The sequence below is a fragment of the Xiphophorus maculatus genome, chromosome 18, assembly GCF_002775205.1.
Source record: "Xiphophorus maculatus strain JP 163 A chromosome 18, X_maculatus-5.0-male, whole genome shotgun sequence".
Lineage (NCBI taxonomy): Eukaryota > Metazoa > Chordata > Actinopteri > Cyprinodontiformes > Poeciliidae > Xiphophorus > Xiphophorus maculatus.
In genome coordinates this window covers 31,096,330-31,112,764 of record NC_036460.1, presented here as the reverse complement: position 1 = coordinate 31,112,764, position 16,435 = coordinate 31,096,330, and the positions used below count along the sequence as shown (strand labels likewise).

General features: G+C 39.2%; 1 protein-coding gene and 1 long non-coding RNA gene across 2 annotated transcripts; both read right to left on the bottom strand.

The window, feature by feature from the left end:
• Nucleotides 1-12,378: 12,378 nt before the first annotated feature.
• LOC111612061 lies at nt 12,379-12,979 on the bottom strand. Its single transcript, XR_002754383.1, has 3 exons — nt 12,830-12,979; nt 12,634-12,746; nt 12,379-12,561 (listed from the first exon to the last, which is right to left on the bottom strand). It is a non-coding gene; the product is annotated as an uncharacterized LOC111612061 (long non-coding RNA).
• A 1,455-nt stretch (nt 12,980-14,434) lies between these two features.
• Nucleotides 14,435-15,920, bottom strand: LOC111611915 (piggyBac transposable element-derived protein 3-like). The gene is made up of 2 exons (XM_023350881.1): nt 15,582-15,920; nt 14,435-15,473 (listed from the first exon to the last, which is right to left on the bottom strand). The coding sequence occupies exons 1-2, from the start codon at nt 15,772-15,774 to the stop codon at nt 14,995-14,997; spliced, it is 672 nt and encodes a 223-aa protein (XP_023206649.1). The 5' UTR covers nt 15,775-15,920; the 3' UTR covers nt 14,435-14,994.
• Between the last annotated feature and the right edge of the window lie 515 nt (nt 15,921-16,435).

Below are 16,435 nucleotides of genomic sequence, written 5' to 3'. Positions count from 1 at the left end.
TAGAAGTGATTTATGATGTAATTAAAAAAAAGAATGTAAAGCTCTGTGGAAGTTTTTGAGATTAATGTTCAGTTCAATTGGTTCACATTTGGTTCCTCCTCTTGGTATTGTGAACTCCAGCATTATCACCCAAGTTCTCCTGGACTTTGTTTATGTTTTATTTTTTTAGGCTTAACTGAAATTTATTGTTTTAATCCTTTCTATGAAGTCAAATCTACTAATTTTTAACATGTCAAATATCCATAGGTATCTCTTAAAATCACAACAGTCACAAGAAACAGAAAAGGACCAGAGGTTTTGCTTTTATATTTAAAGAATAGCCCCAGAATTAGATTACCATCTCTGGAGGCAGAGTAAACATTTGCTTTGGCAGATATAGAGAAGCTCAGACAGAGCAAACTCACTGATCACCCTGCAGATGTTGCACTGAAAAGTGTTGCCCAATTAGTCATTCTTTCTCCCTCTGCCAGCTCCCACTTTTTTATTCTCTCTTTCTCACTCGAGGACACTCTGCCAGAGGCTGACCAAGATAAAGTTTTGACTGGCAGGAACATTTGTTTTAATCAGGTGTTTGCAGACGCTTCCCTGACCTCCATTAGTTGAAGTTTTAATTGAAATTAACCCCCACTACTACCCCAATTAACCCACGTCCCCCCTGACTGGCACCCACTCTCATCCCGAGCATCTGTTTCAGGACGGGGGGAACGGGAAGCTGAGGGTAGGGGAGCGATGCCGAGAAGATGGTGTTGTCACCCGAGGAGAGGCAGTATCACATTGAGTGCACTCCGACTGTGCCTGGCATGCAATGAAGCCCCAGGGAGCCTCCTGTCTCTCAGTCTACAACATTCCAGCATGGAGGCTACACATGGCTTAGTTTTGACCAGCAGGAGGTGTGGAAGATAGGTGGAAGGATCAATCCAAACATGGCACGGGATGATGATGTCCCATGGTGGGGCAGTCACTGCAAGGGGACATGGTAAAGCTGTAAAATGAGAGTGTGATGAAGGAGGAGGGAGGCAAGGAAGCAGGTGATATTTACTGTACAGCCAACTTTCCATCTTAAGCCCTCCTGCAAGAGATAAGAGTGTGTGCTGCCTCTCGGCTTGTGGAAGGGTTAGAGTGAAGAAGCTCAGAGATGAAGGAGTGTGCACAAGCTGAGACTGTACATGCACAAAGTTGAAGGGTGTTTGTTTTGAAATTATCTGTGTCTGTGGTCTACTTGAATTATTGGTTTGCATTAGAAGTATAACCTCTGTAGATGAAAGAATCACATGCAGAGCAGCTGTGAAATTCCCATGCCATTCAGTGTTGTATTTTTAAGATGGTTCAGTTCTAAGACTGTTTCACCATCTTAACTGTACCTTTTTCAGTACTGCTCCAGCTGCTTTACAAGTATAAATAGGTGCCTTCAGTTGATATTTCAGGTTTATTCCAAAATAGATTAAAGTTTTTTCTCAAAACTCTATGAACAAAGTGAGAATTGTGAAGTTGATTTATAAAACATTTAAATCAACCAAAATAAAAATCTGACCCATATGTTCACAGTCTTTGCCACCATCTACATCGGAGGACTTCAAATCCAGTCCTGAAACTTTCGTATGTGAAGCAGACGCATCTAAGCGTTTCAGGACACTGGCCTGGGTTAGAAGCTAAGCTGGCATCGCCGGTCTTCCGTGCTTGGCTGTTTTCTACCATTGTTTTCTGCAGACTCTAAACGAGTCAGATCAGCCGGGCAGCATTGGTACCCAGAGATGTTCCATTTGATCAAAGTCCAGGCTCTGCCTGGCTGACACAATAGCATTCACAATCTGCTCCTCAACTCACTGTCAACTTAGCACTATTTGGTAAGCAAATACATTTTTATGCAAAGTTGCATTAAAACTTACATTAAAACTCAATTAAAACAATCAACTTTGTATTACAAGTGTCATTATTTACCAAATGACACTTCATGACAACATTCATGAAGACTCCTTCATCGTCATGAAAGGGGTTATGTCATAATGTGAGTCCCCCCCATCAAATAAAGTGTTACCATGAATGGTGTGATGCTGTCAGAGCTCTGATGGAGCCAGCTGCACATAGTGTGGAAAAAACAAAAACAGAAAACAACCATCATCCTCCTAGTTCTTCCTGTCTTCTTTGTGGTTTTTCCCAGTAGTAACTTCCAGCCGTCGCTCATGTGACTGCGTGATGCACAAAAAGTGTATCCATTGTAGTTTTGTGAAATACATCTGTTTCAGTATAGCCATAAAAACATAGTTTTTTGATTAAAAAAAACAAACTTTTAACATTTTTTATTTTAAATTGGTGTATTTCCATTGAGCAAATTTATTTTTGTAATTTCCTCCCCCCTTACTTTCTTTTCTTGCTGCTGTAGCTAGGCGGGAACAGCTGGTTCCACTCTGACCTTAATGAACAGAGCATAAAGCTGAAAACCGCAGTGGTGCTTGGATCAATTATTGCTATAGTAATGTTTATGGTATATTCTCCTCCTGCTTTAACCTTCACATAATGCAGTCACAGTGATTATAGATAGTTGCTTATTGTTTATCACTTAACTTCTGCTCCTATCCATCACTAGTACAGAGCAATAACATTGTTGTTAACCTGAATTATAAACATTAATACAGTATCTACATATTATTATATCTGTGGTTCCTCTATGTCAGCACTGTTGTGTTTCCACCAATACAACCTCTGGGTTTTTCTAATTGGAATATGGGCTGGATGAATGAACAGGAACTAAAGGTCGGCTCACAATGACCAGCATCCACTTAAAAGGAATCAGCTTCCTTTTTTCACCCATTATAAATGCAGGGTCTCAGTGGGACTAATGTCTGTCTAAAGCACATTTTGGGCTTAGCATGGACAGGTCAACACAGAGCCGCACAACCAGTGCGCACAGACTCATACCCAAAGGCAATTTAGAGCAAACAGTTAAACTAACAGTCATGTTTTCATACTGTTGGAGGAAACTTAAGTATACAGAAAGAACCAATACATGAGCAGGTATGCATGACGAGGATTGCATGGCAATTTTCAAGAAGTAGTAAAATCTTGTATCTTACTGACTATGCTTTTATCTGTCACCAGCTATTAAGCTCGTGAAGTTTAAAATAAATGGGTTAAAACGGTTTGTGAATAAGTGTGATTTTAGTACTACTGAAATATCTGACAGATGAGCAAATGTAAGAACTCCACTTTGGACTGATTTTCTGCTTCATGCTAACACCCACTTGTCATTTTATGTCGTCTTCTTTTGCTGCTTTTCTAAGAACCCTGATTGGGTCATTTTGGGTGTTTGTTGTACACTGGGAGTAATGTTTGCAAATGAAAATGTAAGAAAGAGATTATTCAATCATATATCTGGAGACGCTTGAACATCGCTTGAAGTCGGCTGATTAGTGATAACAGAAGCAAGGACAGTTTGTGTGAACATCCTGGGAAGAGAGAGAAAGGCACACACACTGACAGGTTCACAATTTAAGAGATGAACTTACCTGAAGATGCTTTCCCTGTTCTTGGAATGAGTCCCAATCGAGGTTCCCATCACTGCAGCTACAACCATCGAGGAACAAATTACAGTTGGGGATTAGGATTGGGGAGGGGGGACAACCCAGTGTTTTATCAGTGGGGCCATGTTCTGTCTGCCGAGCCGCTTATATTTCAGGTAAACATAATCCAGATTCGACACTAGCGGGGGTAGATTCAATTAAGATACAGAGACAACTTTGTTAATACAGCCGTATCTTAATACCCTGGCCACAGCTTGTAATGAATCTGGGCCCAGGGGCAGGAGCTGGGAGTCAGGGACAGGGAAAGAGTTTGACAGTATTCAGTAGCCATATAGCTGCTGGTATTACAGTTATGGGATGCCCGTGGTGTGCTGTATGGAATGGTAAAGTTAGGAACCTTAACTATTTTTCATATTTTCTATCCATTTGTTCTTCCTGTATTTCATTGAAGGAGACAAACTGATAACATCTGAAGTTCCACTTCTATAATAATGAGTCTGGGTAGAGTTAATTTATTTATAACTGTCTATCATACAGTGCTTGTGTGTTCAGATTATGATGCTGAGAGCAGAAAGTCAAAAAACAGTCCTTTCTATATTTTGCCTGAGTCACAAAGTGTTTTACCATAACTCCCCAAACCATTAGATCAGCTTTTTGCCATAAGAACAATGATAGCTCTAAAAAGTATATTTTCTTTATCTGGTTTTGTATTTTTCTATTTTGAATCAGTGTTGATATGTGTTTTGATTCCCAAGCAAATCATGATTAAGTCTGAGTCCCATTTTATCTCTTGCCACTCACTCACCCCCCTACAGCCCAGGTTGGTGTTAGGATGAAGTGTGAGAGGGTCTCAGTTATTTCTATGGAAACATTATTGTTACAAATACATAACATTTTGATGGAGACAAAATTGCATTCAGACTATGAATCTGTATGATGAATCATGAATGAATCATGTTTTAAAATTAGTCTACTCATTGAAAGCCAGCTATTTTAGAATGACCATAAACCAAGTAGTTCCACAAAATAAAAAAAATAAGTGCCAAAGGATGGAGGTGTAGGAGAGAGCAAGAGTGCTAGTGGTAAGAAATTACCTAGGAAATGATATTGAAGCATAGAACTAATTGGAAAAAAAAAGCTTTCTCCTGTACTATTCTTTAAAGTTGATCGCTGGGTTTGCAAATGTCATCAGGAATTCTGTTCCAGCCCATCAAAGTAATTACTCAATTGTCATATTGATGAGGAAATGTTTTTAAAATTCAAAACTCTTACTCTGATTTTAAGTGTGGCTTACCAAATCACCAATCCTTGGTCAGTATCAGCTAAGAGAGAGTGAATAGTCAGCAGAACCAGAGCACATCTCATCCTTCTAGATGTTCATATTTATTGACAGGGATAGACTGGTTTTAGAACATTAGAAAGGAGATTGGAAAAAGAGAGTTCTTTGGGCTTAAACCCTAGGACGTCACACTGACTCAAAATCTTATTCAGATGATGTGCTGTGAGATTCTTGCCCTTGAAGAAAAGGAATTAGTGTGTATTGCTGTGTAAGTTAAATGACAAATTGAGAGACGGAACAATGGTAATCATGGAGGTAGGAGGTTAGAGGTAAAAGAAGGATAGGAAGGAAGTGTCTGAAAACAGTTTGCTTCTGTAAACTTGTTTCTGCATTCATATGTGGGCAGCTCTTTGCATGAGAAAATAAGGGCAGAAAAAGGGAAAGCAAAACTTCACGCAGTGAGAGATGATGCAAAAAGCACTGACTGGGACAAAAGTGTTACCACAAGCCCAAACATACAGTCCCCACTTTGATCCGGATCAAAGTGGATTGAAAAAGTAAAGTTCCATGCAGTCTACCAAGGAAGGTCAGTTTGGTAACCATATTTTGTGTGTTAAGATGAGCCCAAATTCCACTCATGCGTATGTTTTACTGGTAAATCAGGCCTGGATGGTTCTGAATTTAGTTTTGCAATCTTGTAAAGTAAAATGCCTGAGAAAACTGCTATGTATGTGTGTAAATAATCAATTTTGTGCTTGTAAATCAGCATGTGTAGTTGTAAATACATTTTGCCACCTTGTGAGAATGTGAGAATTTTATGTTTGTGCAGCGAAAGGTAAGAATGTTTTGTGTGCATAAAGAAGTTGCAAAAAATAATTAGACAATTATTATTATTATTATTATTATTATTATTATTTTGTTAAGCACGCCTTTTACAGAAATAAAGCAACAAAAAAAAAACTATTGTGGGTTTGCTCCCTTTCAGTTGGTTGATAAATATCATGTCAATCACAATTTTAACAATCCAATCAGAATGCAGATGGGTTGGCTGTCAATGGAATGGAGGAGGGTTTGATAGTAGACCAGGTTGGATGTCTGACTCCACTTTATCATAAACACTAATTACTATTTTTGGCATTGAAGGTGTCACAAAGAAAAGGTTTTAGTTTTCCCAGCAGTATAAATAATAACAGAACTGCTCAAATCTCTATAATAGTAAGTCACATTATTTCTTCAGGGTGATGCAGCATCCATTCTATACCCAAGGCAAATTTCCTTCAGGACAATAAAGTTCGTCTGACCTTATTTTATCTTGCTACTGGAAACTCTACAGGGCGAATATTTATTTAAATTCAATTTGTAGCAATGATAGGAGCTCATGGGATTCACTTCAATTCAGATCAATTCAAAAATACTTTATTTATCCAAAAAGGAAATTAAATGTTATTGTAACTCATATTAATTCAGATTCTTCAAAGAGTTATTCTAGATAGTGATGGCTGTTGGCAGGAAAATATCTGTTGTAGCAGTCTGTATTACAGCAAATCTGAAAAAGCCTCTGATGATGACGCTCTCACCAACAGACTCAGAAGACCTGCATCATCTGGCTGCAAACCTTGAAGGATCTTAGCTTCCTCCAGTCTGGTCTGTTTCTTCTCACTGTTGCATCTCCAGTCCAGTCTGTTGTGCAAATGAACACTAAGGTATTGAAATTCTTCAAACACCTCCACTTCTTCTCCCATGATGAAAATATGATTGGATTTGAAAATGATTTGAAAAAGGAAGTGTGTTTTTGTTTTTTCATTTTTTGTTTCAAACAGAATAAAACAAACTGCCTGAATGTACACGGACCTTTCTGATTATATTAGAAAATTGTTTTTATATTAAATGAAATTTCACTGTGGAGAGAGTGACACAAAGCAAAAGCTGTGATTAGAAAGTTTTATTTGTGATTAGAAAGTTTTATTTATTTATTTTATTTATTAGCATTTTTATGCAGAAGATGTAGGCGCTGTGAATTACAATAAGCTTTGATGAGCAGCTTAGGATGAGGATCAGAGATGTCCTCCCTCTAGGTCCCAGACACTGGTGGTGGAGGCCGAAGAGAGGATGGAAGCCTGAAGGAGCCAGGAGAACAAGGGTAGAGAAAGGGTGGAGGTGGGTTGAAGCTCGACTGGTGGAGCCATACATGGAGGGCCCTTTAATGGGAGGCCTGTTTGATGATTGGCTATAAGGTGTAATCTGATGCTGATAGGCTGCAGTAGACGTGTATGATGCAGCAACTGCACGATGCAGGTGAGCCTGAAACTTCTTCAGCCTGAAGTTTGAATTTATGCCTTGGCTTCATTTTTCAAATTTCATTGCTTATATTCTTTAATATACTGTATATATACAGTATATACAGTATATACTGTATATATATATATATATATATATATATATATATAGTAATAAAACTGAAAGGTTTTACTTTCAGTTTTACATAGATTTGACAGAGCCAATCTATGTAGAACTGAACATCATTTCTAAGATGGTTGGACAAAACAACTGTTGAGAAATACTAGGTTTTTATGTCAGATGCCATGAACACGATCAGGAATAGGATAAAAACGTTAGCTGATTGGTGTAACCTTTTTATGTTGCAAAGAAATTCTCATTTAGCATTAAGTAATGTATTTACGCTATCATTTAAATACAGTCATTATTTACTTTTATTTAATATTTTATTATTCACATTCTGAGTGAATAATACAATCCCAATAAAACAATATAAAAAACCATCAATCAACCTGTTACACCACCATTCTCTGCTCACCACCACTGCCATGTCCTGGTGGAAGAAGCACACGCTCTTTGATTAGACCATTTTTAGCACTGATCTCATGAAAAATGTAACCCAAATTTTTGCATCCCCAAAAAAGTAATACATATCGAACTGATTATTAGCACCAAGGAAATTGACCAGTATATAGGGCAATATAGATTTTATTAGTACCTATAGATTAACAGATTTGTATATATAAATGTACTGTTGACATACAGGTGTATATAGTTTTGAGACATTTCTTTTCCAGGGAGGTCTATGATAACCTTGGAAGGACGATGTCCCACTTTATTCTGCAAAATTCCAACAACATGGCTGTACAGTACAGTACATGGGAAAGCATCACCCATGTGGATATATTCTCCAAACATTCCTTAAGATATTCCCACTACGCTGAACTTCTCCATTTAGAAGAGGAATTTTCCCACGTTTTGTTGTCAAAATCCAATCATAACAAATCACATTCGTCCTCTCTGGCACAGCCCATTTTTCAACACTTTTATGGAAGACAATAAACACAAATTATTAAGGCTATTTGTAAAAAAAAACAAAAAAAACAGGCATCAGACTCCCATCTAACTAGTTGAGGTCACATGTGGACTCAGCTAGAGTTGGTCAGGTACTGAATTCCTCCACCTACGAAATTCATAACAAATCAGCCTCTCACCCCATTTCCTATGCCCCCACCCAATCCCTGCTCAAACTGCTTGCATTCTGTAATCCGACAGATTAATGGCAGAGCATGAAATGTGGCGTTTACATCGACAAAAGTTAAACGTTGTCGGGAAGGAGGGGCCTGCAGGCTTTGCCGCACGGATTACGTCCTGTGAAACCCCCTTAATGCCAGTATAATTTGTTAGAGGTGCCAATTTGCTGTATGCGCACTCTCTCTGGCCCACTTTGTATTCCTCCTCCCCCAAAACCAAAGCCGACTTTACAGCAACACTTCAGAGGAGGATCTAAAGTTTGAAGAAGCAGCGGTATGCACTGGGAGGAGAGACAAAGATGCTTTCTGGGATCACTACCTCTTCCGAGCTTAAGCTCACAGTGCTAATGCCATTCCAGATTCCATGTTACATCTGGATTTGCATAATATATTCTCTGAGTCAAAGACACTACAGGTGCATGGAGAAAATGAAATCTGGTTCAACGTGTATTTGTTGGGTCACCTTCAACAGCATTTTAAAGGCACTCACAAAAATAACCAATGTTTCTTTGGGAGGTGAGGTTAGCCCCAAACCGGATGCACATGACCAACATAAAAAACAATCTGCTAGTATACTTTCACACAAAAATGTTAGGCTTCCAGTTAACTAAATTAAAATTTTTATTAAATTTTTAAGGAAATAGTTTAGGGAATCCCATGTGTGCACATACATGTGGTATATCGCCCTGTCCAAACTCTGAGGGGTTCATTTGGAATTGAATCCTGTTGCTGTTCAGGAAAAGCGACATAATAAATGTAAGAGAAAGTGAACCAAAAAGTAAAAGTGATATGTTATTTACAGACGTTAATCTGATCTGTTTTATTTATTTTTTATTCCTTGCACAGCATCTGTGTACCCATAAAATGATGTAATGCTCTATTGTTCTCCAGAGTCCTTTTCAGCACTGCTCAATTCATCACACCTGTACCTGCTGGATAACTCACTGCCTCACCTGCTGCTCAGTCTGAGAAGCTTCATGCAGTCCTAAATGTGAACCTGTTGTAACTGCAAGAAAATGTCCAGGCAACGTTGTCAGCTTTCAGAAGCAAACAATGACAGGAAACCAAATGATCTGAAGATGTAAGATGTTTCTGCATTTGCCACCCAATCAAACTCATTGTTTTAAACTAGCCTGATATAAAAGACGTGGCATGTGCTGGCGTACACAGCTAAAGTGAGTTTCCATTACAATTACTTAACAGCTCTAGTGGGTGCAGTTGTCATATCATGGAAGCCTCAAAGTCCAAAAAGTAGCTGGACTTTTTCTGGATGCAACACAAATACAATGCAACACAACAATGGAAGACATAGAAGCTGTGATACACAGTATGCTCTTTCTGTGACTTGTCCTCAGAACCCAAAAAGGAGAAACACAAGATTCACTGATAGCAGTAAGAAGAAACTTTCTGGAGAAAATATTTCAAATGGTGGATCAAATTCCTGTAAGGGAGTCCCTGTCTTGATGCAACCAGTGACTCCAACCTGGGTCAATCAGTGACTCCTGACAGCCTCCTGACGTCGCATTTTCGGCCCACTTGGCATGAACAGTGCCCAAGTGAAGCAGGTTCTAAAAAAGTGGTTGGGTAACCATTCCTAATGAAAAACCCTTATAATTGAGTCGAAAGTCGAGCTGAGTAGGCGCTTGTTGAAAAGGATCATTAGATTAAAAGAACTACTTTTACATGACGAAGACGAGCAGATAGCGTGCACCATTGATGGCTGTTCCACCAGAAGACTATTTTACTCAAATTGGAGCAGATCTAATCAAACCAAACTCTTTTAGTCCTGTCCTTTGCTCACCACATTTCGCTTCAGTACTGCCCATAATTCATGGGGAGGAAGAGAAGGGAAGTAGGAGGGCGGGAGGAGTTTGCTCTTTAGCATCATTCAAAGGACGTTTCCAAACTATCGCTCAAAATGACAAAGGCAAAAATGGGGGGGCAAAAAAAATGGGGGAATGAAGGGGGGGTTGGTAGCTTGGAACAATCATACTCATTCACACCTCTAGTGCCAATCCCTTCATCCCCACAACCTCCCCCTCCCTCACCCCTGAGTCCTCCAATTAATCGCAGTGAAAACATGTCTGATTGAATCTTTTCAAGCAAATCCTCAGGCTTGGGCTTTTGTTGGTCCACTCTTTGTCAACATCTATTAAAACAGACCTTTAATGCACCCGCCCTGGCCATCTTCCTTTTGAAATATGGACGGAACAGACAGGAGTTGGTGCAGAAAAAAGAAAGAGTGAGAGAAAAGAAAAAGAGAAGCACACGGCAAGGAGAGAAGGATGGAGGACAAAAACCTCCAGTGTTCACTGATCCCACCGTCTGCAACTTTAATCAACTGTATGCTAGACCGCTCCTCTTCCTCCTTCTCTGTCTTTCAGCCTGACTCATTGTCTCTCTGTCATGCTCTCTCTGTCTCACGTTCTCTCTTCCTCTATCTGCCTAATAATGGGCTGTTTTTAATGCAGGAGGCGAGCTCCACATCAATCATTCGCCCCAGTTTTCACTGCTCCCCACCACCAACACCACCACCATTGCTGCCTCCACCTCCTCCCCGTCCTCCGCTGCAATAAATATGCAAATGAGCCAGAGCCAGTCATTGGTAATTTCAAGCTTGGCTCAGTAGTGTTAAAAAAGGACACAAATGTATTAATTGCTGGCGGCCGGAGGAATCCCATTTTCTCTGGGCATTGGTTACAAAATTGGTATGAGAAGCTTTTTTAAGATATGGTTGACTATATATGCATGTGTAACTAGGAGATGGAGAATGATAAATATAGGATTGGAGATGTCACTTTCAGGTAACTTCTGTGGTCATCATCAGTGATGCATGTGAATACATCTGATGGTGTAGGCTAGCTTCTGTTGGATTGACCAAAATGACATTTTTTAAAAAATATTCTGTAAGCCTAAAGATACCACAGAATACAGAAATAATCAATGAAAAAGGAATGCGCAAGCTTGAAACACAGCTGGCGTGCTTAATGTAAGATTATGTAGCATGGAGACCTGATTACCCACAACAGATCTTAAACACACACTGTAAAAAAAAACGGCCTCATTTTACGGTAAAAAACTGGCAGCTGAGTTGCCAGAAGTTTACCGTCTTTATACGGTAAAAGTCTGGCAACCAAAACTGCCAGTTTTTTACCGTATTTCTAAAATACGGTAAAATTCTGGCAACCAAAGCTGCCAGTTTTTTACCGTATTTCTAAAATACGGTAAAATTCTGGCAACCACAGCTGCCAGTTTTTTACCGTATTTGCTAAATGCAGGATTTTACCGTATTTTTGAAATACGGTAAAATTCTGGCAACCACAGCTGCCAGTTTTTTACCGTATTTGCTAAATGCAGGATTTTACCGTATTTTTAAAATACGGTAAAATTCTGGCAACCACAGCTGCCAGTTTGTCACCGTATTTTGTAAATGCAGGATTTTACCGTATTTTTAATATACGGTAAATTTCTGGCAACCACAGCTGCCAGTTTGTCACCGTATTTTGTAAATGCAGGATTTTACCGTAATTTTAATATACGGTAAAATTCTGGCAACCACAGCTGCCAGTTTTTCACCGTATTTTGTACATGCAGGATTTTACCGTATTTTTAATATACGGTAAAATACCGTACTTCCTAAAATATTTTAAAAAAAATAAAATGTGGTTTTGCCGTAGTAAATACGGTCATGCTGACTGAGGCATAATATCTACATGAGTGAAAAACACATCCAGACTGTATGATATATTGACATTTTATTGTAAACCCTCCCCCCCAAAAAAAACTTATGGTAAATTACTGGTCTCTGTTCCTACCAGAATTTTACCATACAAATTATAGTACAACAACCAAGGAAGTGTAACTTGTCAAGCATTTCTATACAGAAAGTTATAAAGAAAATAATTTCTAATTAAACAAAAATACAGATTACGAGTAATCCACTTAAAGAAACAATTTCTATTTAAAAAGTCAAGTTAAAAAAAGAACTGATTCTATTTTATGTCCAGTTTCCTCACGGTATTACTGAGATCTGGAAAACAAAAACAAAACAAACAGTATGTGTCCACATAAGAGATAACATATTGTAGAAGACAAAATGGTGATAAAAGGATTCTTGTTCTGGGTTGAGAGTCACAAGTCGCTGAGATCAGACGTTGCTCAGGATGGTTGTAGTCTTCCCAGTCACAGGTTGAAATTGAGACTCGCATGTTGTCAATCGGGTGTTTCCTCTCTGCTGGAAAACAAAAAGAAAAAGTTAGAAAGATGCACTACATGAACATCTTATTCGCTTAAATGTTTGTTTCACCTTTGTTGACTTGCATATGGACACAGGTACTTCAACCAGGTGGTGTGATCATTTCTGACTGAAAATTCAGTAGTTAAACCTTTGTTTGTTGTCAACAGGTGTGATCCTCTGGTCTGCAACCAGACAAAATACACAAACAAAAAACAAATAAAAACAAATATAACTGTTTTAGGCAATTTATGAAATAGATACTCACCATTTATCTGAGTCTCATGAAGGCCAATAGGCTGTCTTCAACCATTTATGTAAGTTACATTTCCTGCAAGCTAGCAGAAACAAAGCTGTAAATGTGAACACTTTTCATACAGGCAAACAAATTGATACAGCTGAGACAATTTATGCTAGGTTAGTTTTTCTCAGTCACTTTTGGTGCATTTCTCGAGTCATTGTTGGCATTTACAAAACAGTAAGCGCATTTCTCAAAACAATTTGTAGAAACAGGAAAAATAGCATTTGTTTGCTTTCAAAATCCTTAGTTCAGCTCTTAAAATCCTGTCTGTTAACATATCAGTGACTCAAAATAATAAGTTATAGTCTCTCTATGTACAGATAAGACAGTCAAATCGATTAGTCATGAGAAGAGACTACAAAAGGATCATTTACGCCAGTGTTTCTCAACCCTGGTCCTCAACGCCCCCCTGCTCTGCATGTTTTAGATGTGCCTCTACTCCAGAACAGCTGATTCAAATGATTGGATGACAATCAAGTACTGCAGAAGCTTGTTAATCATCCAGAGATACAATTCAGGTGTGTGGCAGAAGGGAAATACCTAAACCTGCAGGACAGGGTGACGCTGAAGACCAGGATTGAGAAACACTGATTTACGCTTTTGCTATAATTTATTCATGGACCATGCCATGGTGATTCAGAAAGAAAAAGACAGAAATGCAGAGAACAAAAAAAGTAGAAAAGGAGCCACAGGACAATCTCCTCAAGGAAAACTGTACAGTGCTGTAGAAATTACATTACATTTTAATTTCCATAGTCACTTTGTTCCTTAACTCCACTGAGGAATCTTTTTTCCTCAGTGGGGTTAAGGAATGAACAGTAGGGTGGGAGGACCTCCATCAGCATCATGTTGTGGGTCTCAGCCATGTCCTGATGTTGGACTGATGGAAACTGGCAGATGTCCTCAGCCTCTTCTGACTCTTCTTCTGCTTTCCTCCCAACTATTTCCTCCTCAGCCTCACTCCTCTTCTTCTCTCTGGCTGTTCACTCTGCCCAGATACTTGTTCATCAGTTCTCAGACATGTAACATTGTGTTGTGTTCTGACTATATAGAGCATAATGTTGCCAACTGATGGTTCACAAGATGCACCTCCAATCTGTTTCAGAAAACTGGTTGATCGTTGGTTGAGCTAATGGTTCATACACTGACCTGTTAGAGAAACTCAGGACTCACTTGGGAGCAATTTACCAATTCAGGACAGATTTAGAAAATAATAGAATATAAATTAATTAATATATGATTCACATTATGACAACTTTAAGACTTATGCATGTTAAGACTTACACAATGAACTGATGCTATTTTGGAAGTTGAGAATTCAACACAGACACGTTGTTGTCCTGTTGTCCTCATTTTCTGTATACACCCTTTATCCTCCGGGTCAAAATGACCCGTCTTCAATAAACCCCCAATATAAGCAGCTTAATTGAATTTTAAACACCAAATTCTATCTTGTATATTGTCACTCACCACAAAATGTGTGAATACTTGACTTTTCCCTCTCCACTTGAATTTCTATAGCTTAAGAAAAAAAATGTGCAAAATGAGTTTCGAATGCATTTTTATTCATCACAGTGACTAATTTTCTTTTACTTTTCTCCAGTGAACAAGAGGATGTACAATACAAAAATATGAAAAATAACATAACCCATTCAACTAATTGGCACATGTAGGGCAGTATGCAAGTGCACAGCCTTTGCAGATATATTTCTTACACCTGCAGCACACAGTATGTGTTTTACAGTCTGAGGGCAGAACTGACATCTCTTCCTCTTACTTGGCTTAGCTGAGGAAGTGGCTGTGGTAGATGGATCCTCAGGTTGATCAGGAGCTGCTGCACTCTGAATAGCTTTCACAACTGCTGCTGAGGCTTCTGTGTGGGGGACATGCTTCCTTCTTTCAATGAGTGGAGTTACAAGTGCCTTTCCTAGCTGCTCCAGGAACACCCTCTTCTTGTTGTGCTTATGAGACATCCAGGTTGGGTTGATCTCTATCCAAATCACAAAGGCATTGTAGGAGGACACATCAATGATGTTGTGGAAGATGACCAGGGGCCAGCGGGCAGTCATTCTTCTGCAGCTATATGCTCCAATCACCTTATCTAGGTTGTCCACACCTCCTTTGTTTCGGTTTTATTCCAGGATGATGATTGGCTTCCTGTCCTCACGGTCACTAATGTCGCCGTCTTTGTGCAGTGTGCTCAGAAGAACTACATTCTTGTTTTTCTTTGGGAGGTAGGAAACTAGAGTGGTGGTGGGTGTGAAGGCAAACTTTGAGGAGAAGACCTCTCTCTCCTTTGACCCAAGCAGTGCAGGTGGGAGCTCAGGCTTGTTCTTTTGAACTGTACCAACCATGGTGATCTTCCTCTTCAGGAGCTGCTGTCCGAGTTCATAAGAGTTGAAGAAATTGTCACATGTCACATTGTGACCCCTCAGTCCCTCTGTCACATCAAGCACAACTCGCAACCCCTGGTTCTTCTCTGGGCATCCACTGGTTGACTTCCCAGTATAGACTTGCATTTTCCAAGCATAGCTTGATTCAGAAGCCACCCATGACTTGATCCCATATTTTGCTGGCTTGCTGGGCATATACTGCCGGAAAGGACAACAACCTTTGGACAAAAGACATTAGCATCAGTGATTAGTATCAGTGTCACAGAAAACAGTCAAAGAAATCAATAGTGAAAATCACTTTTATTACAAATATGAAAACAGATTACCTCTAAATGGAACCAGTTGCTCATCCACTGTTACATCAGGCTCTGGATTGTAGAGGTAGGGCAACCGCTCCACCCACTTGTCCCATACCTCTCTTATGGCTGCAAGTTTGTCTGTCATACGTCTTGCTGGTCTTGATTCACGGTCATCAAATCGCATCAGTCTTGAGTAGGTGTGAAAGAGTTTGACTGGCATTGTGGCTCGGAAAATTGGCCTTCCACTCTCTGCTCACTTCTGCTACTGATTGATCTGAGACACAACTAAAACTTTGTAACATTTTATGGTTTGTAAATAACTCTGTGACCTTGATTTCAACTCCATTTGCCTCACGGGTCATTTTGACCTGAAGACCATCTTTGTACCTTTTTTTGTACAGCTTACATGGAAATGAGAATAAAAGCAACACTGAACTTTTTCTATTGTCTGGGCCAATCTAGGAAAAGTCTTAAAATCTCAAGTTAAAAAAATTACATTTAGGGGATTGTTTGGGGGGGGGGGGGTTTAACACAGTGGCGGGTCATTTTGACCCGAGGACAACAGGAGGGTTAACATATTTTGATCAAGACGATAAAAGCAAATTACAATTATAAAAGCATAGAAGTGTACATAACCAGCTACATGATGTACAAAAGCAAAACTTGCAAAACTAATTTTTTTGATGTGCAGAAGTGACACAGTAATTTGAAGATTGAACAGGTAGTTTTAAGAATTTCAATTCTGTTCTGAGAGATGCACCCAAACTGAGAAAAGCTGTAAAATATTAATATTTAAATTCTCTTATCTTCAAATCCTTCAACTGTCATGGACCCAGTGACTTTAGTGCAAGTATTTTGGGTGTGAGAGTCAAGAGGTCAAA

Excerpts from the sequence above, each read along its gene's own strand:
- LOC111611915 (XM_023350881.1), bottom strand. The coding sequence starts at position 15,774 with ATGCCAGTCAAACTCTTTCACACCTACTCAAGACTGATGCGATTTGAT. Across the intron at positions 15,474-15,581 it reads GCAACTGGTTCCATTTAGAG|GTTGTTGTCCTTTCCGGCAG; the intron begins GTAATCTGTTTT and ends TTTTGTCCAAAG.